The 23,242-nt window shown below is 58.5% G+C and overlaps 5 protein-coding genes across 7 annotated transcripts in view; 1 reads left to right on the plus strand and 4 right to left on the minus strand.

The window, feature by feature from the left end:
* TPCN1 (two pore segment channel 1) overlaps window positions 1-4,380 on the minus strand; it is a 40,685-nt gene extending 36,305 nt beyond the window's left edge. Inside the window, exons 1-2 of one of the 2 annotated variants that reach the window (XM_015644060.3) lie at window positions 4,273-4,380; window positions 3,369-3,977 (exon numbers count right to left, since the gene is read on the minus strand). In XM_015644060.3, the coding sequence (XP_015499546.1) occupies window positions 3,369-3,471 (103 nt within the window). In that variant the 5' untranslated portion in view covers window positions 3,472-3,977; window positions 4,273-4,380. Of the gene's footprint in view, window positions 1-3,368; window positions 3,978-4,272 lie in introns of those variants that run through there. The other variant, XM_033518297.1, reaches the window with a different exon arrangement.
* Window positions 4,381-5,161: 781 nt separating this feature from the next.
* RITA1 (RBPJ interacting and tubulin associated 1) lies at window positions 5,162-8,573 on the minus strand. Its single transcript, XM_015643478.1, has 3 exons — window positions 8,353-8,573; window positions 7,268-8,156; window positions 5,162-6,844 (listed from the first exon to the last, which is right to left on the minus strand). Exons 1-2 carry the CDS (start codon window positions 8,571-8,573, stop codon window positions 7,622-7,624), a joined length of 756 nt encoding a protein of 251 aa, XP_015498964.1. The 3' UTR covers window positions 5,162-6,844; window positions 7,268-7,621.
* Window positions 8,574-8,620: 47 nt separating this feature from the next.
* DDX54 (DEAD-box helicase 54) lies at window positions 8,621-14,117 on the plus strand. Its single transcript, XM_015644436.2, has 20 exons — window positions 8,621-8,695; window positions 9,094-9,229; window positions 9,316-9,386; window positions 9,469-9,654; window positions 9,743-9,792; window positions 9,901-9,942; window positions 10,185-10,280; window positions 10,371-10,492; window positions 10,656-10,717; window positions 10,844-10,975; window positions 11,227-11,437; window positions 11,674-11,808; window positions 12,063-12,284; window positions 12,377-12,450; window positions 12,538-12,735; window positions 12,879-13,024; window positions 13,099-13,212; window positions 13,299-13,403; window positions 13,552-13,655; window positions 13,729-14,117. Exons 1-20 carry the CDS (start codon window positions 8,657-8,659, stop codon window positions 13,950-13,952), a joined length of 2,469 nt encoding a protein of 822 aa, XP_015499922.1. The 5' UTR covers window positions 8,621-8,656; the 3' UTR covers window positions 13,953-14,117.
* On the minus strand, window positions 14,115-16,051 carry CFAP73 (cilia and flagella associated protein 73; the record flags this gene model as incomplete). The annotated part of the gene is made up of 6 exons (XM_015643479.3): window positions 14,115-14,503; window positions 14,598-14,756; window positions 14,967-15,188; window positions 15,291-15,491; window positions 15,557-15,661; window positions 15,815-16,051. Coding segments are annotated over 6 exons (1,020 nt in total), but the record flags the coding sequence as incomplete, so codon positions are not given.
* Window positions 16,052-17,112: 1,061 nt separating this feature from the next.
* Window positions 17,113-23,142, minus strand: VSIG10 (V-set and immunoglobulin domain containing 10). Of its 2 annotated transcripts, none has more exons than XM_015644439.3 (8): window positions 23,003-23,142; window positions 22,505-22,789; window positions 19,544-19,825; window positions 18,492-18,785; window positions 18,284-18,394; window positions 18,046-18,058; window positions 17,773-17,933; window positions 17,113-17,618 (listed from the first exon to the last, which is right to left on the minus strand). In XM_015644439.3, exons 1-8 carry the CDS (start codon window positions 23,085-23,087, stop codon window positions 17,572-17,574), a joined length of 1,278 nt encoding a protein of 425 aa, XP_015499925.1. In that variant the 5' UTR covers window positions 23,088-23,142; the 3' UTR covers window positions 17,113-17,571. The 2 variants fall into 2 exon arrangements, with proteins under 2 accessions (XP_015499925.1, XP_015499923.1); XM_015644437.3 differs by having other exon boundaries at window positions 17,113-17,656; window positions 23,003-23,141.
* Window positions 23,143-23,242: the final 100 nt, after the last annotated feature.

Below are 23,242 nucleotides of genomic sequence, written 5' to 3' on the forward strand. Positions count from 1 at the left end.
ATAAATCAATGTACACTCATTTATTGTTTATAGCTCCCATCAGCTCAAGAAGAGACACTGTCCCAGAGTTTCAAGGCTATCCACACTGCCTTTGTGGATGGAAAACAGACACTGCACTTAGGGGATATTTCGAGAGCCTCCTTCAAACATTTCCCAGGAGTTCAGGACGGATGGGAAACCACTAAACCCTGGCAGGTTCTCATCACTCTCAGGACAGGATTTTGGGAAAGGCCAGGCCAGGTTCACATCTCCCTTCTTGCCTTCTGTAGAAATCCAGTTTCCTATTAGTCACTGCCCTCAGGCAGGGGCTGGGGAGCTTAACTGCAGTTTGTATGGAGATGCTCAGATAAGATGTGCTAGGGAAGGGCAGCATCACATTCCTTACTGTGGATCCAGGTGATGCAAGAGCTTCTCCCTGTCTCCTTCAGCTGCTGAAGCTGCAAAGAAAAATTATCCAGCCCCTACACGGTGCAGTCAGAAAACCACCAGCACCACAGGGACCACTTTTTTCTGGATGTGGTCTGAATTCCTGTCAGCTTTGCAGGATTCTGACCCTTTGTGGTGGCTGCAGATGGGAGCTCCCTGGAAGCCCTGCATCCCAGCACAAGCCAAGCAAGGCAGAGTTTAATATTCCTCCCCATGCAAGTATTTTCTCTCATTAAATGCTTAAGAGCTGGAGGATTTGGGAGATTAATTTTTGCAGCTGGACATTTTCTTTAAGAATGCAATTTTCCACACAATTTTCTCCTTTAGCTTTCTTTTATTCTAATCCCAAGACACCCACTTCCCCAGGAGAGGACCCTCCTGCAAGGTTTGGAAAGGAATTCACCCCTGCACTTCAATCCTTTCTTTTTACATCTGCTACAGGCTTGCTTTCAGAAAACCCTGTTTCTACTTATTTCAACCCAGAAACTTGTCTCCAGATCCAGGCAATCAACACCAAGAATCCACAACTACAAATTCATTTATCCAAAGACCTGACTGGAACAAAGCCAGACCACAGATAGGATTCTTTTTAATTTAAAAGCACATGAAGTTCCTTAAAAAACACGAGAGCTGATACACTGGAGCACACAGGTAGACAGCACTCAGTGACATGGTTGTGACAGGCTGGAGAATGGACTAACATTTAGAGGAGTTTGTGCACACAGGAACACAAAGCAAGAGTGAGATTTAATTATCAGCAACCTCACACATGGGATTGAACAAGGGGCAGCTACAACCACTTTGTCTTTCCCCAAGTGTCACCTGGAAGAGGATGGGGGGTCCTTCACTGCCAACAGTCCCAGCCTGGAGACACAGCTCAGTAAAGCTTTGTGTTTAACCTGTCACTGAATCCCCTGGAGCTGATGATGGCCAGGAACAGTAACAGGGGAGCTGTTCCCCCAAATTCTGGCTGAATACTCAATTAGGAGAGTTTAGGCAAAGGGAAGACAAAGCCAGAAGGGAAGAGCCTCCTGACCTTCCCTGTCCCCATGTCCTCACCTTCACCCTGGCAGGCTCCCTCTCCCCTGCCAAGGACTTCTCACACACTTTTTCCCCTGGAAAAGAAAAGCTTCTGACTGAAAAAGTGACATCACACAGTTCTGTTAATGCCATTTCAGTCCTCAGCAGCCAAGGGCAGGCAGAGCAGAGGGGACACACTGGATTCCTCACAGCCTCCACGAGACACAACTTTGCTGCATTTCACAGCAGATTTTCTGTGCAGGCAAAGAGCAAAAGCTGGACTGCACGTCCTGGTTTTTAAACAAGCTTACTTTTGCCACTGCTGGTGTCAGTGTGCTCACTCCCTGATTTAAGCTTCCCACTTCCCAAAGATAAAGGTGCCTTTCAAGTTGTTGATGCCAGCCTTCCCTCTTAATCCTTCATCCCAGCCTGACTTCAGAAGGCTCTGTATCATTCCCTATCACTCCCATAGCATAAGCTTTATATTTCTGCAGCAAATCCAACTTTAACAGTGATTAAAACATACAAATAAGAGACATTTCATTTGAAGGATCCCAGGAAATGAGTTCTCAAAAAGCACACAGCGATCCTGTAAGAAGCACAAAATTGGTCCCTAAAGAATTTCCCTGTATTTCAACGTGGAGAATTTTATTTATTAATACATTCATTCTCATGCCTGTGCTTTAACACAGTCATGCTGGCTTCAAGCAATTGTTAAGCCTCACACAACTTCTTCTTTGAAGGGATGGGAGGCGGGGGAAAGAAAGAGGGAAGAGTGATTAAAATTAGTCACAAGGAATCCTATAAATACACCCGTGGACGGAGGAAGAAATCTCTCTTCTATTTAACTTAAAAATAGAGGGCTAAACTTTAAAAGACAAACAGATGGGATGAAGCAAGGATAAAAGAGAGCTTAGAGAAAGTCAACTGGGCAATTTAGTCAGGGATCTGTATTGTGGGGTGGCAGAGGAGGAGGAGAATGGAGGAAGAATCTTGATTATCCAAAATTAATTCCTGAGTTGGAAAGTCAAGAATGAGAAAATTAAAGGAACCCATCTTATTGCAAGAGGAATCAAATCTCAGAGGCAGTAAGGCACAGAGGTATAATGTGGAAAAAAAAGGGATGCCTGGCCAGGAAATGACGCATTTGTTCAGCCTGTGGCAGGAACAGGATCACGAGACCCGTGTGTGTGCACCTGCCACTGGAAATCCCAGGGATGTGCTGGACAGAACTGCACAGATACTTGCAGTGAGGTGTAACATCAACCAGAAACTCTCTGAACACACATCTGCTGGCCACATCCAACCTGCTGCACGGTGAGGGCTTTAATGCAGACACACTGAGGAGAAAAGCAAAGCTTCTGAGGGATGGTGGCTGTTGTTTTCCCCCCTCCCAGTGCTCACAGGCTGGCTATGCCCCACTGAACAGCCAGGGCCAACATGAATATATTGTCTAAAAGTACTCCAAGTTCTTTGATAAGAACACAATAAAGATGTGGAAGGGATTTATCAACACTTCCCTTCCTGGAAAAATCGGAATGTAAACTAGAAACAGACAAAACAAGCCTCACAAAGCGCAGATGTTTGTGGCACTAGGAAAACACCACATGGGAACTGCAGGGGGACAGTGCCAAGGGAAGGAAGGAGACGCGCTGGGACAGCGTGCAGGAAAGGGTTTGAGATCAGGGCTTGCTATGGGAAAGCCACAAAACTGCGTGTGAGGAACAGCAGCGTGTGAGGAACAGCAGCGGCAGGTCCTGCCCGGCCCCCGCCGTGTCACACGGAGCTGAGGGCCACCAGCAGCACAAGGAGCAGCTCCTGACCTGCTGCTGAGCGCAGACACCGAGCGACAGCCCCGGGAGCTGAGCGGGGAGAGCCCCGCAGGGACAAACACCGGGCAGGCAATGCCAAAGGGCTCTTACTTTCGTTAGGCAGCTCCTCCCGGTCCGGCTCATCCAGAGGGGCTGAGGCGCTGTCGTCCAGGGTGAGGATCAGGGGAACATCATCGTCCATGCTCACCGCCATGCCGTCCCTTCTGCTCACGGAGCTTTCAAGAAGGCTTTTTTGCAGTTCCACTCGGGAAGCGCTTGTGTCAGAAGCTCTGCCGGGACAGTCCTCCCCCGGGGCTGTCTGCTGGACACCGGGACACAGCAGTGCGCGCACCCATCTCCGGACAGCACCGAGCCGCTCGCTTCCCAAAGCGGTGCAGGACACGGGACTCGATGGGTTTGTGCCAAAGGCCGGCTCACAAGGCCAGGCCGGGCCCGCCTATCCCGGCTCGCAGGGCAGCGGGGCCGCAGCACGGAGCGCTCCTCGGCCAACTCACCGGGAGCAGCGGCCGGGACGCAGGCGGGGCCGGCATGGCGCTACGTGTGCCGCTCACACATGGCTCTGTCCCCCGCCGTGCCCGCACCGCAGCCGGGGCAGCGAGCGCGGGAGCGCCGGAGGCCGCCTGCAGTCCGCACGCATCAACTTCCCGGAGGGCTTTTTTTTTTTTTTAACTGCGCGATGCCACAAGGTCACGGATTTCTCTAAAAGGTGATGGAAAAGGGAAATGAAGCGGGCCCAGGACAGCGCCACGGGGACGATTCGCAGCCGCCGTCCCTGTCCAGCGAGAGGGACACCGGCACGGCGCTGTCACCGCGCAGGGGAGGCCCGGCCCGGCGTCCTCCCCGCGCCCTCCCCACAGCCCTGGGTGAACCTGCTCCTCACCAGCCCCCCGTGCCCGCGGCCCCGGAACTCCCCGGACCCTCCACACCCTCCCGGGACCGCCCGGCCCGTCCCGGGACCCCCCGCGCCCCCCGGCCCGGCCCGGCCCCTCCGAACCGGCGCCCGCAGCGACGCCGCTCCTCCGCGCCCCGCCCCTCGCTTCCCATTGGCTGCTACAGAGAGGGCCCCGCCCCAAAAGGCGGGACCGCCCCGCTCCCGCCAATCCGCGCGCCGTGCCTGCCCCCACGCTCTGCCAGCGGCTCCGCATTATTCCCACCTCCCCTCCCCACCTCACGCACTTCGCCTCGCCATTGGACAGAGGCGCTGTCAGTCAAGGCAGACAGGGGTACTGATTGGCCCGAGCTGGCGAGGGTGGGCTCTGGGGAGGGGAAAAAGGAAGCGCGAGTTATCATTGGCTGCGCTGAGGCCCCGCCCCCGGGTCAGGGAGATGAAGAGCGGTCACCGGGCAACGGCGGAACGCGGGCGGGAGCGGCTCCGAGCCCTGAGGGGACCAGGCCCGGGACCCCGACCCGCTCCCGGGCTGGAACACCCGCCCGTCCCCGCTCCCAATGGACACGTCCCTGTTCGCAGGCCCCGCTGGCCGAGGAATGAGTCGGGCTCTGAGTGCAGCCCAGCGCAATAGGTGCTGTGAGGGGTATCCAGGAGCACTGGCCTGCAAAAAGGTCCTGCAGGAGATGAGGCCTGTTAAGGGCAGGCTGCTGCCTCTGTCCGTCAAGTTATCACCTGGCTCCTGCCAGCTATGGGTTTTGGAGTGTACCTGCTCCATCCCAATGCTCTGCTGATATCAGTGGAAACCAGCCCTGCAGGAACACAACTTCAACCCCCGGGTAAGCAACAAGACAAGGATCAGGGTGGAGTCAAAGGTGGAGAGTGAGATTTATGCCAGTGCTGAGCAGGCAGAAAAATGAGAGCAGCAGCAGGGAGGATTGAGGCCTCTGTATCAACAACTCTGGCCTGAGCTGAGCACCAGTGACACCAGACAGGCTGGATCTGGAGGGAGGAAACAACTCGACATTTCCCCCACCTCATTTTATTCAGATTTAATGTGGGGTTTTTTCCACGTGAGCACTAGTTCCAGCAGTAACAGAGCACGTTTTGCTCTCTTGCTTGGGCTGTACAGCTCTGGCAGAACAAGACGACAGGGCAACAGTAAAGCACCAATGTGAGTGAGAATCATGGAACAAAATGCAAATAACTCATTTATACTTAACCAACATTGTCCTCGTGTGTAAATAGCAAGGAAGTGTCAGTTCTGACCTCCTGGAAGCCCTTGGTGACAACCTGGGCCAGTGTGGGGCAGGAAAGTGTGGCTGATGAGATGGGCTCTAGTTTCCCCCACTGATTCCTTGGACCCTGAGCAATGGCCAATCCTGGCCACACAGGCCACTGCCAACTTGATTTTCAGATAAAATCTCTCCTTTTTTTTAAGAGGCTTCATCTTTCAAGGACTCCAGCTCTCCAAGATTGCACTGGTTGAGCTCTCTGCCTAGATTCCAGGGCAGTTCCCCCATTTGCTGACGACTTGCCTTGCTGGATCTTCCACCTGCTGCTGGGGAACAGCGTTCCTGCTCCTCTGTCAATCCTCAACCCTCTTGTCTCCATCTAGTGTCCAAATCACATCTGGATTCTCTCCCAGCCCAGTGAGACCTGCAGCCTTCACAGCTTGCAAGTCACTGTGCCCACATCCCAAACACAGCTTGGATTGAAACCAGCACTCCCAACCCCTCCTCTCAGAAGGCCACAATTGTTCAATGTCCCTCCAATTTTATCCCAGGTGGAGAAGAGCTGCTGGGAAGCATAGGGAGAGAGCCAAGAGCCTGGAGCTAATCAAAAGGATCCTCACTCACCTTCTCAGGTTTTAATAGCATCAGGTTTCTCTTGCTTCCCATCAGGCCAAAAAATGAACATAAATTCCACTCAGTGCAGGCTCTTGGCTGCCTCCAGCTCCACGTGCTGGAGTGTGTCACGGCCCTATCCTGCTGCTGCTCAAGGTGAAATAAAATCTTTTCTGAGGGCAGAATGATGCTCTTAACCTGGCTTGGTGTGTCCTTGGGTGAATTTGAGTGTTTCCCTTGGCATGGGAGTTACCAAAGTGCCAGCAAACCTCAGCAGCTCCTCACCACAGCCTCCCTCCCCAGGGAGCAGTGACTGCAAACCCCAAGTCACCCACCCCATGTCCTTTATCCACCTCCATACAGACAGAGCTGCTCATTCCCACCTCAGCAAAGGAAGGGGAAGAGCTTTGGAGGTGCCCAGATCACTCAGCAGCATCCCACAGATCCCAGATTTGTCTCAAGAGCGCTGACTTGGTGACACCCTGGCACTGCTGTGAGCACCTCACAAGCCTCGGCACCAAGCCACACCATTATGGATCTACTCAGCACCTCCTCATCACCACGAGCTGCCAAAATCCCTGCGTGGATCCTTCTTTGTCACAACCCCCATCCAGTGTGGGACCATCCCACTGCCAGCAGGATGCAGGGCAATGCTTTCCTCACCTCTGTGCTCATCCTCCCTCGTCCTGCTTTGTCAGAGGAGTCCATCAGGTGTTGGTGACACAAAGCAAGGACAGCAGGGAGACACCAAGACACATCCTGTGCACAGAGGCAGAAGGTCACTTCCTGGAGAAGGGAACCTCTTGGGGTGCCTCAGAGCAGCCTCTCAGCACCTGCAAAGAGGAGGTGGCTATGAGGGTTGGGCCAAGATTTGTGCTCAGGTGCAGAATGAGAGCAGACACAAAATAAAACTAGAAAGGCTCTGACTGGATAAAGGGAGAATTTTCACCTTGAGGACAGTGAGCAGTGAGAAGGAGGCCAGAGAGGCTGTGCAGTCTCCATTCCTAGCGGTTTCCACCACCTGACTGGACCTGCCTTGAGCAGGTCGGACTAGGGATGTCCTGTACTCCCACAGGAGGGATGGAGCAGGATTCCTCTGACCACACGTGGTGAGCAAAGGTCCCTCGAAGGGCTCTCAGACCTCAAGTGCCCCAGCTGGACTCACCTGGGACCCCACCCCAGCAGCACACCCTGTTCTGGGAGCTCCACAGAGCTCAGCCCCTGTCTGTCCCCATGGAGCTACATTTTCCATGTACCTGTGCCTGGACAGGCCCTGGACTGCACTGTGGGCACTCCTGTCTCCTGCTGCTCCAACCTCCCAGCTGGATTTCCCAGACAGCAGGAACCTCCTCTGACAGCCACTGGACATCACGGGAAGCAGCTGCTCCCACCAAGGCTATCCTGCTCTGGTGCCATGGGGTTGTGCCCTGAAGAAGGAGGTCACTGCTCCCAGCACTGTGGTCACCTCTGGTTCCTGGATTGTCTTCCAGCATGGAACAGCCCCATCCTTCCCTTCCAGCCACAGAAAAGCCCAGGGTCCTCGTGGGCTTGATCACAGGGAGGCCTCATGTAGACTAAGGCTGAATGTGCATCCAGAGAGACGCTTGGCATCACTTCCAGGGGGGTCTGGCTTTGCAGCCACCTGCTGCCTTGGCACTCTTGAGCACAGGAGATCCGGACACGCTGTTGGACCGACCCCTCACCAGAGGGCCCTGGGGGGCAGCCGGGGTCGTTGGAGCGCTCTGGTTCTTCCACCTTTCTGTGCCGAGGTTGGAAGACAGGCGAATCCCGTCCGGGGCTGTGCTCAGCCGGCTGACAGACTGGGAACGTCCTCTGCCAGGAGCAGCCCAGCCTGTGGAGCAAGCATCGCTCCTGGAATGCCTCCAGCCACACAACTTCTCCTGGTGGCCGGGCTCAGAGGGGGTCGGAGGCGCGGAGGCCGGCGGGTGGACGGCTCGCAGGGGAGTCCCCCTGCAGTGCGGGGAAAGGCCAGGCTGGTTTCGGGGGGCAGGCGGGGGGCTCCAGAGCAGCGAATGCAGCTTGGCTACATCTTCTTTCCTCATGCGCGGAGCTGCCCAGGCAGCACCCTGAGGCTTGGCACCAAACAGGGACTCATCACAGAAGGACGGAGCGTGGCTTCGGGACCTTGGAGGGCGACAAGCGGAGAAACACGTGTTGGTTACAGCGGGGGAAACCAGAGGGGGAGTGACCGAGAGCCGGCGGGGCACCCGAGCCGGGCTGGGGGAGTCGAGGGGCTCCGCAGGGCGCCCCAGGGACACCGACGCGGAGCGAGCCCCGAAACCCGGTGTGGTGGAGATCCGATGGAGCGCCCCGAGCTCACCTGCACTGACTCCCGGGCCGGGAGCCGCCGGCTGAGGGAGCCGCCGGAGCCGCCCAGGGCGGCGGGAAGGCGGGCGGCGGCGGGCGGGCCCCCGCGGGGCGGCCGAACAGCGACTCGTCCACGAAGGACGGCCGCACCCGGCGGCGGCCCCGGGGACCCCGCGGAGGGCGGGCGGCGGCGGCAGCGGAGCCACCAGCCGGGGCCGGAGCCGCCGCCCGCATGGCCGCGGCCCCGGGGCGGGCACGGCACGGCCCCGCCCCTTCCGGCCCCGCTCCCGACACGTGGTTCCGCCGCCGGTACCGACATGGCGCCGCGCGCCCGCCGCCAGCCCCGGGCCGCGCCGGTACGGGACGGGAACGGGGGACGGGAGCGGGAGCGGGAGAGGGAGAGGGAGAGGGAACGGGAATGGGAGCGGGAGCGGGAACGGGATGGGTACGGGAACGGATCGGAGCGGGAGGGAAGCAGGGCGGCCCGATCCCGACCCGAGCGAGGCGTGTCCCTGCATCCCCTGCCGCCGCGCCCGGTACTGGAGCCTCGGTCTCCATGTACCCGTGCCCACAGTACCGCTGTCCTTAGTGCCCATGTCCCCAGAGCCCGTACTCCTGGCACGCGTGTCCCCAGTGCCCGTGTCCCCTGTGCCCGTGTCCCCAGTGCCCCTGTCCCCGGTGTCCCTGTCCCAGCACTGGTGCAGAGCTGCAGTGACCCTGACACCCATGACCACAGCTCCCCCACTGTCCCCAGGTCCCTGTGACCCCACTGCCTGCCTTCCCTACCGCCGCCGAGGAGGACGATGGCGCTGAAGCTGAGCTGGACACTCAGGCCATGGTGCGGGCCCAGAACCAGAAGAAGAAGAAATCCGGGGGCTTCCAGTCCATGGGTGCGTGTGAGGCAGTGGACAACTATATTTGGGACAGGGACTGTCCCCTCCTGTCCATACTCCCTCACTTGTCCCTGTTTCCCTAGGCCTCAGCTACCCTGTATTCAAGGGCATCATGAAGAAGGGCTACAAGGTGCCCACACCCATCCAGAGGAAGGTGAGCATGGGGAGCAGTGGGTCCCTGCCCCAGGGGGTGGCAGTGGGACAGTGATAGTGATGGTGATGGTGGTGTCCCACAGACCATCCCCGCCATCCTGCGTGGCCGGGATGTGGTGGCGATGGCACGGACGGGCAGTGGGAAGACAGCCTGCTTCCTCATCCCCATGTTCGAGCGGCTGAAGGCACCCAGCCAGGCCGGGGCACGCGCCCTCATCCTCTCACCCACCCGGGAGCTGGCCCTGCAGACCCTCAAGTTCACCAAGGAGGTACAGGGGACATGGGGGTGAGTGGGAACAACAGGGGCAATGGGTTTGGTTCTATATTCCACCAATATGTTTCTTCCTTACCCTGCAGCTGGGCAAGTTCACCGGTTTGAAGACAGCCCTGATCCTGGGAGGAGACAAGTAAGCTGTCCCCATGTCCCTTCCAATCCCTGCTTCCCTGAGCCTCCCCAAAACCTGGTGAGGGTCTGAGCTGCCCAGTGCCACCCCAGTCTCTCCCCTCTCTCACAGGATGGAGGACCAGTTTGCTGCCCTGCATGAGAACCCCGACATGTGAGTAGGGCACAGGGAGGGGACCCAGTGGGGAAATGGCCACCGGCCATCTGGAGCCATCACTGGTGTTTAGAGCCAGTGTGCCTGATCGGCACTCTGGAGTTCCCTTGGAGCAACTTCCCGTGGGACAGCAGGGCCTCTATTGTGTCATCTTTGGGTTGGATTTGTAACTTGCTCCCAGGATGGCGTGGGGACACTGTCTCCCCCTCAGCCTGGTCCTGTCCCCACCTCTGTCCCCACAGAATCATAGCCACCCCTGGGCGCCTGGTGCACGTGGCAGTGGAGATGAAGCTGAAGCTGCACACCGTGGAGTACGTGGTGTTCGATGAGGCCGACAGGTCAGCAGGGCATCCCCAGGGCTGGCAGTGACCCCACGTGTGAGAGGCCCAGGGAGGGACCTGCCATGTCCCATATCCTCTCCCCTGCAGGCTCTTTGAGATGGGCTTTGCTGAGCAGCTCCAGGAGATCATTGCCCGGCTCCCAGATGGCCACCAGACCGTGCTGTTCTCTGCCACGCTGCCCAAGCTGCTCGTCGAGTTTGCCCGGGCTGGTGAGGAGCTGGGGGCAGGTGGCACTGGGGATGGGGACATGGCACAGTCCCGCAGCCAGGCCAAGCCCAGCACTGGGAAATCCAAGCTGGATTAATGCTGGGCCGGGTGGGTGTCCCCAGCAGCACATCCTGTGTGTGACCCATGTCCTGTGTGCCACCACAGGCCTCACTGAGCCAATGCTGATCCGCCTGGATGTGGAGTCCAAGCTGAGTGAGCAGCTCAAGGTGAGATGGGCTGGGGGAGTTCAGGATGGGCTTTGTGCCCCCTACCCCCTGCAAGCCACCTGCTCCTGAGGAGGGGACAAGGGTGGCAGTGGTGGCACAGGGCTGAGCACTGTCCCCGTGCTGCAGCTGGTGTTCTTCCACGTGCGCGGGGACGACAAACCGGCTGTGCTGCTCCACCTGCTGCGCAGCGTGGTGAAGCCCCAGGACCAGACAGTTGTCTTTGTGGCCACCAAGCACCACACAGAGTATCTGAGAGAGGTAAGTGGCATTTGGGGGATGCCCATGTGGGGCCTGCAGCTGTGGCAGGTCCCTGATGGAATCTCTCTCTCTGTTTCACTGGGTTGAAGGAGAAATCCCATATGTGATCATGGAGGTGGTGTATCCCATTCACCCCTCAGAGAGAGGAGGGAGCACAGTGGGGTTTGGAGGCCCAGGTGGCCACTCTGGAGTTTCTGGCACTGTCTCTGCTGCAGCTACATCCATCCAATCTCTTTTTCCCCCCTTCCCAGCTGCTGACAGCACAGGGCATCCACTGCACCCACATCTACAGCTCTCTGGACCAGACTGCCCGCAAGATCAACATTGCCAAGTTCTCCCAGGGCAAGTGCCCAGTGCTGCTGGTCACCGACGTGGCTGCCCGGGGGCTGGACATCCCCATGCTGGACAATGTCATCAACTTCAGCTTCCCCGCCAAGGGCAAGCTGTTCCTGCATCGTGTCGGTGCGTGCCAGCACCCTCACTCTGTTGTGATATTGAGGCACAGACTGGGGACAAAGCAGTGTCAGTGTCCCAGATGTCCCAGCATGTAGGGCTTCCCCTTGCCCCTTCCCCAGCCACCCACACCCCTTGCCAGCCATCCCCCAGTGGTAAATGTCATGTGTGTAGACTGCCAGGGACACCTGGAAGTCCCTTGCCAGGCTGGGTATGGTTTCCCATTCTTCTCTTGCCCTTGCCAGGCCGTGTGGCCCGAGCTGGCCGGAGTGGCACTGCCTACTCGCTGGTGGCTCCTGACGAGATGCCCTACGTGTTCGACCTCCACCTCTTCCTGGGGCGCCCGCTCGTCCTCGCTGGAGCACAGGAGATGCCTGCTGGTGAGGGATGGCTGTGTGGCCACTGGGGTGTTATCCTTGGCCAGTGCTGCAGTTTGTGGACTTGTGGTGGGCCCTCACACAGAGGGGTGATGGGGAAAATGGGGTGTTGGTGGCTATAATACACCCTGTGTATCATTACACCCTGTGTGTGGGGGATGCTGGCTGGGTGCCGAGCTCCCTGGAGCTGTCAGCTCTGCTCTGGAAAATCCAGGATGGGTGCTGGGGAGGTGACACAGTTGTCCCCTGGGCTGCAGATGCTGGTGGGGTCCTGGGCCGTGTCCCCCAGAGCCTGGTGGATGATGAGGAGTGCCTGCTGCTGACGGACCACGAGGGCTCCCTGGAGCTGCGCAGCCTCCGCCGCATCGCGGACAACGCCCACAAGCAGTACCTGCGCTCCCGGCCCGGCCCCTCGCCAGAGTCCATCAAGAGGGCCAAGGACCTGGATGTGTCCCAGCTGGGCATGCACCCCCTCTTCAGTGAGTGCTGAGGGGCTGCTGAGGGAGGGGACCCCCTTTGTCCTCCCCAGGAAACTGATCTGTGCCCCTCTCTCCCTGCCTGCCTTCCCCAGGAGCTCGCTTCGAAGACACCGAGCTGCAGAGGCTGAAGTTGGTGGATAGCATTAAAACCTACAAGTCCAAGGCAGTGAGTGGAGACTCCTGGGGTGGGGTGGGGTGGGATGGGATGGGCCCATGTGGCTCACTGGGAATCATGCTCCTGCCCTGGGAACAGACCATCTTTGAGATCAACGCCACATCCCGGACACCGGCCAGCACCGTGATGCGATCGAAGCGGCGCCACGACCGTGCCCTGATCGAGAAGTTCCAGCGTGGGCAGCAGGAGAAGCGGGCAGCAGCACTTAAAGGGCAGGGGCTGTGCCCAGCCCCTCCTGAGCCCCAGGATGGGGAAGGAGAGCAGGAGGACCTCCAGGTAATGGGGTCATGGATGCAGGAGCTGCTGCAGAGCTGCCTTGGCCCAGTGCTGGCTGCACCAGGCCCCCAGATTTTGCTTGGGGGTTGATGCAGAGACTTGGGGGGTTGTGGCTCCCAAATGCCTCCACTGTCCCCATCCAGGCTGTGTTCTCCAATGTGGGAAGCCAGAAGCGAAAACGGGGCAAGGGAGGAGAAGAGGGTCCTAGGAAGAAGCCACAGCAGCCAGCACAGCAGGATGAGGACTTCTACATCCCATACCGGCCCAAGGACTTTGAGAGTGAGCGGGGGTAAGTCTGGGGGAGTTCCTGCTGCTGTCCCATCCCTGCTGTGTGGGGGCTGCTCTCATCACCCCCCTTTGCAGGCTGAGCGTGGGCGGCGAGGGCAGCGCCTTCGAGCAGCAGGCGGCTGGGGCCGTGCTGGATCTCATGGGCGACGAGAACCACAACCTCAACAAGAGCAAGCAGCTGCTCAAGTGGTGAGCGGGGTTTGCCCATGGGCTGGAGGGAGAATCAGGGCTGGGGGTGGCACTGCTCGGTCCCACCACCCTTGTGTGTCTCACAGGGACCGCAAGAAGAAGCGTTTTGTGGGGCAGACGGGCCAGGAGGACAAGAAGAAAGTGCGGACGGAGAGCGGGCGCTACATCAGCAGCTCCTACAAGAACAACCTGTATCCTACCACGGGCACTGCGGGAGCAGGGCTGGACCCACGTGTCAGGGCTCCATCCCCAGCCAGGGGGAGGGAGCACAGTCAGACAAGCAGAGTTACAGGGTCAAGTGAGGAGTCCCCACCTCTTCCCTTAACCCGCCCGGCCCAGCTACGAGAAGTGGAAGCAGAAGTACAAGGTTGACGAGCGGGATGAGGATGAGGAAGGGCCACGCAGCAGGGAGCAGTTCAGAGGGAAGCACAAGCGCGGGCACGGTGAGTACCCGAGGCGAGCAGCAGAGCCCTGCATTGTTCCCCTCAGCCTGAGCACAGCCGTGTCCCCGTGCAGGGCCCACGCAGCCCCCGGCGCAGGGCAGGGTGCGCTCGGAGCTGAGGAACAAGCAGCAGATCCTGAAGCAGCGCAAGAAGGCGGCCAAGCAGCGCTTCCTGCAGAGCGGGGGCCTGAAGCGCCTCAAGGCACGGAACCGACAGCGGGTGCAGGAGCTGCGGCAAATGGCCTTCGGGCGCCGGGCGGGCGCTGCCAAGAAGGGCAAGCTGAGGAAGAGGATGTAAGGGACACATCCCCTAAGCCTGGGCTGGGACTTGGAAAAGGGGACAGTAAACGTTGGCTGGTTTTGCATCCCAGCTCCTCTCTGTCCTTGCTCCAAGCATCGTGCCCCTGTGCCTGGGGTAATTCTTTCCCTAGAGACACAAGAACAAGCAGGTGCTGCAGCTGCACAGTGGGATGTATTTTGATGTGAAATACCTTCAGAGATGCCAACAGCAGCTCCTTCCTCCTCCTCCCTCTGCCTCAGGTGCTCTGTGCAGGAGGGAACCTCAGGAGTGCTCTGGCCCTGCCTGGGTGTGGTGCCTCCCCAGTGTGCCTGTGCCACTGCCATCCGTGTTGCCTCTTGACATGGGCTTTCCAGACATGCAGGGAATTACCTCTGTCCCCAGGGGTCCTGTGGCACCATGCTGGCCCTGGCGGGTTCTCCCCAGCCCCAGGAGCAGGCAGGTGTCCCCAGGGGCTATCCCTGGTCCTGAAGCAGCCTGGCAGTGCCGTGGTGCTGTGGGTGTGTGCCAGTGGCACAGATGTCAGCCAGGCCCTGCATGCAGAGCAGCACCTGTGGAGACAGGAGTCTGATGCCACAGCCAGCCAGGGATGTAAATGTCCCTGTGTCCCCAGCCCCACTGTCCCGAGGAGAGAGTTGTGCTGACCATGTCCAACTGGGCCTTTGTGTCCTCCTGGCCTTGATCCATGGGGATCTTGAGCTCCGCAGTGATTTGCTGGAAGAGGTTCAGCACAGCCAGCCTGATCTGCCCCAGCAGCAGGGTCTTCTGCATGGCTGTGCTCTGGATCTGGGTCCAGCAGGACTCCTGAGGGACAGAGTGAACCCCTGGCCACTGCCCTGTGTCCTTCTGCACCCCAGGCCAGGCCAGGGAGACCCAGGAGTCCTGGCTGTGTATCCTCCCCATTTCAGAGCTGCTGCTTTTTGGGTATGTGGGGATCCTCAGCTCAGCCCAGAGGCTGCAGCCCAACCTGGCCCCTCTGCCTGGGGGTCCTTGGGCACCCCACATCCCCCTTACCCACTGCAGCACGTCTTGGTGGGCAGCCTCCAGGCGTGTGTGGAGCCGGGCCAGCTCATCCCTGGTGCCCTGGAGCTGGGTGCTGGCCTCCTGACGGTACCGCTGGAACTGTGCCCTGCCCTGGGCCAGCAGCTCCTGCCCGGCTTCTGCCTCCCGTGCCAGGGCTGCCCGCACCCCGGCCAGCACCCCAAAATGCTCCAGCATGGCCGGCACGTCCTGGAACTGGGCAGTGGGTGACAGCTGAGAGGCCGCAGGGCCGGAGGGACGACCCTTCCAAGGGCTCTTGGGGACACGCAGGGTGGCACCGCAGGACCCCACGCTCACCTGCCCCATCCTGGCCAGCACGTCCCGCAGGTAGTCCCCGAAGGGCCGGAGGCTCCGCAGTCGCCGGGCCAGGCGCTCCCTCCGCCGCAGCAGCTGCTCCAGCTCCCGCTGCAGCCGGGCAGCCTCGGCCCGCTCCGCCGCCGCCCGCTCCCGCTGCTCGCCCGCCCGGCGCTCCGCCCGCTCCCGCCTGGCCGCCACCGCCTGCGCCGGGCACGGGCTCAGCGGCCACCCTGGGGACAGCCCGGGCCCGGGCCCCAGCCCCGCACCTTGAGGAAGGACTCAAAGCTGAGCACGGCTTCGCGGTGCTGCTCTCGCCTCCGGGCCAGCTGCTGCCGGCGCTGCGCCAGGCGCTGCATCCGCTGCTCGAACTCCTGTGGGATGGATTGCAGGGTGCCGAGAGCATCGCCCCACGCTCGGGCAGCCCGGGGTGCGGCCCGTGGGTAGCTGGGGACGGCCCTGCCGGCAGCCTTGTCCCCGTGGCACACCTGAAGCGCCCGGGGAGGGGATGCTCGGGCTGCCCTCACCTTCCGCTGGTTCTGCAGCTCCCGCTCCGCCTCTGCCACCTCCCGTCTCTTGAGGAGCACACGAGTGGAGGGCGGGAGCGTGGCGGGCTCCCGTGTCCTGCCACGGGCTGCCTGCAGCTCGGCGGGGCTGGGGAGAGAAAGCCTGGGCAGAGCATCCACCACGGACAGGACTCCCACGGGCCACCGCTGCCCCCGGGGCTCAGCGTGTGTGCAGGGATTGTCAGGAGCCACACAGCGTTACCCTGCCTGCATTCATGTTCTTGTGCCCACCCTCGTTCCTGCCCACCCCTCCCACTTCAGCCTCCCCCACTTGGAGACCCCCAGCATCAGTGCTGGGCCCCAGGAAAGGACAAGTCACACCACAATCTCAGCTTTCCTGTTAGAACCCGCGGAATCCCCCTGCCTCCCCCAGCCCATGGCTGCAGTGCCCTCTCCTCCCTGGGAGCCTCAGATGGGGAAGGACACTGTTCCCACCCACTGGGGACAGTGACACCCATCCTGGCAGTGGCACCCGGAGATGGGAACACAAAAGAGATCACGGGGCACACAGGACATGCTGGCCTGGTTGCCAACCCTTCGGTCACTTGCCGGGGGAGGGCAGAGGGCTCTCACTCACAGCAGCCGCAGCTTGTCCCGGAAAGCCACTCGGAACCGCTCCTCCAGCTCCGAGTCCATCTCGGCCGGTGCCTCCTCCCCGCCCAGGGGCCTGCGGAGGAGCTGGGAGCGGGACAGCCGAGCTGCTGGCAGCACAACAGAGTTGCCAGGGGCAGCCAGAGGCTCCCGCAGCTCCCTGGGATTTTCCTGGCTGGGCTCCGAGCGCCGCTGCGAGGGCGCGGTGCTGGGCACAGGGAACGCACCAGCGCTGCTGGCAGGGAGGCTCCCACTCTCAGCCCTCAATCCATCCCATCCTTCCACCCACACTCCGTTCCCTCCAGCCCTCAGACCCAGCTCCAGCCCCTCAGAACCCTCCATTCAGGCTCCATGGCCCTTCAGAGACTGCTGTCCCCACCCCTCCCTGTCCCCCTCAGCGTGCTCCAGCTCCCCCTGCTCTGACACCCCAGGGATGGCTCAGCCCCGCAGACTTCACCCACAGTGCAGATCCTTCTTCTCTCCGTGTGTCCCAGGAGTGCTTCCCTTCCACTGCATGGGATATCAGACCCCCCTGCCACCCCCCGTGTGCTGTCAGGTCCCCTTTGTCCCCCCATCTGTGTGCTCATGACCCCATTACCCTACACCCAGACTTGATGAGGAACAGATTTAACTCCCGACTTGGACACAGAGCAACACTGCAGAAGGAATAGGGGAAAAATATTTATAATACAAATAATTCAGCCTCTCCAGAGTGTGTCACTCATGTCCTGCCCACACACCCCTTGCTTCTTCCCTTGTCCCAGGACCACTGCAGCCCCATGGTGATTTTCTCCATCCCACAGCTGCTCATGGGGACTGAGCCAGAATCCCACACAGGAACTCGAGTTCGTCACAGGCATCTGAGGGGGGTTCCCATTCTGCCTGTGCTGGGTGTCACCTTGTTTTAGGGACACCAATGACAAGAAGGGAAATAGAAGAGGAGAGAAAAAATGGAGAAACATGGCTGGGGAAGGACGGAGTGAAACGGTGGAAGGGGCAGGTGGAGAGAGAGGTGGGAAGGCTCTGCCTGAAGTGTCCTGGGACAGGACACTGACAGCCTGTGCTCAGCCACACTCAGTGAGGGGCCTGCTTGATGCTGGATTCCAGCTGGAGCTCCATGTGCTTCCTCAAGGAGGAATAGAAGCTATGAGCCTCGTGTCTCTTCTCTCACTTCCTGTGGAGAGACCCCGCCATGGAGCTCGTCATCGTCACCTACACAGGGCACAGAGCAGCAGCATCTCAGCTACAACAGCCACCAAGAATCCCTCCCTCCCTGGCAGCTGCTCTGGGAACACCCACAGCTCAGCAGGGAGCAGGTGGCTCCTCACCTTCCATGAGGTGGTTCAGGTGAGCAGCTGGGGCCCTGCTCCCACCGACCAGCACCATGGCCTCGTGCTCAGTGCAGCTGCTCAGGGCCTCCTCAGACCCCTTCCCCTCCTCGTCATCTTCAGAGTCCACCAGCACTAGGACATCCCCTGAGCCTGCATTCCTGGGAACAGCAGAGCAAGCTGGATAAAAGGCTGAGGAGAGCCTGTTCCCTGCCCTACAGGAAGACTGAGTAGTGATGCCGTAAGGGACTGGGCTGAGGAATGTCAACTCACCTGAATGCAGCACCTGAACAGGAGAGAAAAGAGAGACAGCATTAGAAACTGCCCCTCTGGGAGTGCCACTGGTTTTACTGGATTGGACAACCCCTGCCAATCCTGCCTCCACCACATCTGTGCCTCCCTTAGACAGTCACTGGCAGTCCCATGCAGAGGCACAGACACGGAGGTGACCCTGGCTGACTCCAGCACAGGGTTGGGGATAAAGCTCCAGGAAGGAAGAACCAATCCCTACCTCTGAGGCACAGGAGGGGATTGTAGTACAACACAACCCCAGTGATGGTGAGAACAGCCAGGAGGGACAGGACCACCACAGCACCCACGACCCCAACGATGTTCACTGGCTCTGCAGAGAGGGGACACAGATGGATGAGGAATTCTCAGTGCAAGCCAAAGAGCAGGTGTGCTGTGTCCCCAGGCCCTCCTGCCACAGCCCCACTCACGCTTCACCGTGAGGCAGACGAAGAGCTCCCTGAGCCCCACGGGGTTCTGGGCCTTGCAGACGTAGCAGCCGCCGTCAGTGCCCTGGGAGCAGTTCTGGATGGTGAGCCGGGACACGTTGCCCTCCTGGGCGATGAGGAACCTCCCCCCAGGCTGGATCTCCACCTCGGGCTGGCTGATGTCCCGCAGCCAGCTGAGCCGAGCTGCCGGGGTGCTCTCGGTCACCCGGCACATCAGGGTCACATTGTCACCCACAAAGCAGGTCTGGGGAGGCTCAGATTCCAGGGAAGGGAGTTCTGAACAGCCCCGGGGGAAAAAGAAAACAAAAACAGCAGTCAAGGAGGGAATGGAGGCAATTAACATAACGAGCAATCAAGCTTTTGGCTGATTAATAATCATTAACAGAAGGGAGGCAGGCAGGAGTCTGGGAGTTGAGCTCCATGGGTTTGGCATTTGGCTCACTCAGGAGCCTCCCAAGGAGTGACCTGAGCAGCTTTCATGGTGCTCAGTCCCTTCTGACACCTGCCTTCATATCCCCAGGGAAAAATGGTCTGAGGGCAGCCAGCAGGCAGAAAGGAGAAGAGCAGCCCAGGCATTATTTTCCCTGGGATCAGCAGAGCTCTTGTGAAGCCTTGACAAGCCTTGGAGGATAAATACAGCCCAGATTTTCACCAGCCACTCAGATCCCCGAGATGCCTGAAGGGAACACACAACCCTTAAACCCAACCCTACCAAACCTCATCTGCCCACAGCCCCCAGACCACCTCTCACTTTCACACTGGTGTGTGGAAGCTCTCCACAGGTGAAAACACTGCTGGGGTGAAATCTCTTGGCTCCTGAAGATGGGCCCAAAACACAGCTCACATAAAACTCTGCTGTGATGGGTCTCAGCTGCAGGTCATCTGTGCCTCGTGCTGCACATGTGCCCTGCCATGCTACCCTCTGGTTTCCCTGACCTCCTCAGTGCTCTGGAGAGCAGGGAATGACCAGGGTACCCACCTGCCCCATGTTCACCACCTTCATTAACAGTTTATGAGGCAGCAAATCCACTCACTTATCTCCACAGTGCAGGCAGGCTGCTCCTGCTTCACCACGTGGCTGCCCACACACTTGAAGACCTTTCGGTGGGAGAGGTGGGAGCTGTTCAGCGTCTCCACGTGGGTGTCCGAGGAGCTGGTGGAGCTGATGACCCAGCTGGAGTTCTCCAAATCCTGCCCCTCTTCTCTCCAGTGCAGGGTGGGGTGGGGGTACCCCCCAGGCCAGCTGCAGAACAGCTGCAGCATCAGCCCCGATGAGGAGGTCTCAGCCCAGCATTTTGGAGTTGCCTGTGGTGGATCTGACAGCAAGGACAGCACGAGGTCAGAAACACTTGCAGGGCTGGAATTCATTTGTTGTCATTCCCCTTGAAAAATCTTTCCTGTTTCCCTGCAAGTCTTGCTCCCTGACCTGCATCCCACAGGCGTGCACAGCTGTAAGTGACAGCCAGCAGCGACCAAGAGGGGCTGTCACAGTCCCCACAGCCAAGCCTTGAGGGAGGGAAAATATTACTGCCACAGCTTTATCCAATGAAAATGAGATAAACACAGCGGGAGAATGAAATCCCACTGCCCTGGTCCTCATGGCACAGTTCAGGGAGGGACACTGAGTCATCACTTGAGAACAAGGCACAGTCCTGGCTCTCTCCCAGCTGCTCCTTCCACACACGTGCTGATTTAACAGCCAGAGGGATTCTGGACTCTGATCCAGGCAGAATTAACAGGGCATGCCCCTGTGTGTGCCTAATGCTGAACAAGACCCCACCAGGAGATCAAACCAAAGCAAGCCCCACACCAGAGGTGTCAGAGGGATGTCTGAGGCTTATTTTGGGGAGCATTTATTCAGGGGACTTTGAAATCAGTTGAATTAATTAAAGAAACATCATGGCAAACTCTCATGTGAGCTGCAAGAACACACCTTCCTTCCCAGGGCTTGGCTCTCCAGAAACTGTACACACACCTCAGGTGATCTTTGAAACCACCCAGCTCTGGCAAGAAAGCTCTCTGCAACACTCCCTGTGTCCCACCTCTGGGGAGATCAAACTGTTCCCAAACCCTGCCTGTGGTTAACAGGGCATCCTGTCAGCCTGAACCAGCTGAAACTGCCCCACGTGGATGGGGCACAGCCCCTCAGGATGGCCAGCCAGAGCTGTGCTTTCTGTGCTGACCTCAGGAACACTCCTCAAGCCATCAGCTTTACATCCTCAACTCCCAGGCAACTCTGCCTAAATAAATCTGCTCCCACAAAGTTAACAAACCAAAAGCCCAAGAATGGCCACCCTCCCAAACACCAACAAAAAGGACCTGTTGTGGTTTGACCCACAGAAGAGCCAACAGTGCTTGCATCAATCCACACACAGATGTGCCAAGGAACCCCTGGAGGTGTGGAACTGCAGTCTCCTTCACAGGTGCTTCCCATCCAAAGCAAACACAGAATCACAGCCCAAGGCAGGGCTGCACCTTTGTCCTGTCACTAGAATGTTTACTCTACTGCTTGTGGGGTTTTCAAAGTGCACTTTTGCAAACAAAAAGAGAACTTTTTGGTACCACCCATGGGATGCATGTTGAAGACTGTCAGCTGGTTATTCCCACACAAAACCACATATCCTGGGAGGTTCTTCCACAGCAGTGCCAAGTCTGTGTCCAAAATCTGCCCCAGGATTAAATGTTCCACCAACAGAGATTGGTGAAAAAACATGACCCTGCTACAGGTCAGAGGTTAAACTTCTAACATTTGCTGATGCACCTCCTGCTGACCTAAAGCATTTCCAGAAGTCTCTTCCTCACCTATCAAAGGGTATGCCCACATCACCTCTGTCATATTTGGGAATTAGTTGACACAATTAATTCCAGACTAACAAATGAAGTTCAGAGTGCAGCACCAACACTTGGGACCCTGAGTGTTCTGCCCCAGTGCCCCAGATCTGGGGCTCCCCACTCCTAAGCCCAGTGCCTACATATCTATTCCCTGAAGCAGCCTGGGGTTCAATCCTTCCACACCCCATCTGTACATTCCTTGCTGCAGGAAAAGAATTTTTATTCCTGTAAACTTTCAAGAGGTTAATCTGTACAAAACAGGTGCAGTGTTTACACACAGGTAGAAGGAAGGAACACCCTGAAGGCAAACAGGTCTCATGCATGGGAAGAGCAGCAAGGAAGGAAGGGGCCAAAGGAGTACAGAGGGTCAAAATGGAAAAAGCAGTGGATTGTCCCTCTTTTCAGTCCTGAAGGAACCAAGAGTGGCACCAAGCACAGGACCTGTGCTCCCTGCTAATCTGGAGGGGGCTGTTCCCATGGAATACATGAGGCATCACGGCAAATAATGGTGCAGCAGGAGGGATTGAGCAGTTTCCAGCCCAAACTTCCACCTGTGTTCTGAACATTTCTAAGGGAATGAATGGATTAAATAGGGATGGAGAGAGCACCAGAAGACACAGAAGGGCTAAAAGAAGTGGCCTGTGCTGATAACAGGTGTCCTCTCAGGACACTGCTCCTACATAAAGCTGAGGAATTCCATGCTTCCATCAGTGTAAGACTCCTCAGCTGGTAAGAGTTCTCCCACTAAAAGGATGGCACCGAAGAATAGCACAGCACATTTATCCCACCATCCAAAGGAAAGCAGACAGTGAGCAGCAGCCCCTACCCCAAGGTTTATGGAGACTCAAATCAGCCAGATTTTGAGGCAAAGGGTCCCCATGGAATAGCTACAGGGAATGGAAGATGTGCCCAAAGACTTGTTTATCACAAGCAATGAAGAAGAGACACAGCAAGGACTTAAGAGCTGGAAAAAGCTCAGATCTTCTTCCCCTGCAAAAGCCAGATCTGCAACAGACCATTGTGGTGCTTGTGAGCAGATGTGAGAGAGATTCCGCACGATAAAGGCATTTTCTCTTTCTAAATATTATTTTTCCACCAGTGCCGAATGAATTTGGGGGTGTGGAAGGCCGAGGGGAGGAAGCTCAGCGGTGGGGATGACTTACTGGCCACCACGAGCTGCACCCTGTGCTCGTGGTCCGTCCTGTTGAGCACTTCCCTGCAGGTGTAGTTGCCCTGGTCCTGCTCACGCAGCTCCGTGATGCTGAGGGAGCTGTTGTCCACCAGGGAGAAGCGAACGTCCGGGGGGAAGGAGACCCTCGAGGAGAAGAGAGGTGGGAAGGCATGCGGATCCCCTTGGAACCAGACCACCTCGGTGGCTTCCTTGGACACGTTGCGGCATAAAAGGAGGATGCTTCTTCCCACCTGCCCAAAGACCACTTCATCTGTTCCTGGAAGAGAGAAGGGACGGCGTTAGGGATGTAGGGAATGGGCAAAGCCGCCTTCTGCCAGCAAAGACCTGGATATCTGATCTATATCAGCCTTCTGAAGTGTTTGTTAGGGGACTGCTGAGGGCTCTCTGAGATGACTGAAAACATCCAGCGCAGACCAGGCTCAGGAAAAGGGACACAGCTCCCTGCTCCCCTCCCCTCAGCCCGCGCTACCTGCGGCCTCCCGGCGCGGCACCAGCCTCCAGACGCAAAGAGCGAGGAAGAGCCGCGCCGGCGGCATCCCGCCGCGGAGCTGCATGGCTGTGCGCCGCCGCCGGAGCCCCGCGGAGGCGGTACTGCCCGGCCGCCGCCCCGCCGAGAGGCCTGGGGAGGGCGGGCGTGCCCGGCTGGGGGAACCCGCCCGCCGGCGCCGTGAGGGGCCCGTGATGGGGTCGTCCAGCGGGTCCCGCCGCC

The sequence above is a fragment of the Parus major genome, chromosome 15 (assembly GCF_001522545.3).
Source record: "Parus major isolate Abel chromosome 15, Parus_major1.1, whole genome shotgun sequence".
Classification (NCBI taxonomy): Eukaryota; Metazoa; Chordata; class Aves; order Passeriformes; family Paridae; genus Parus; species Parus major.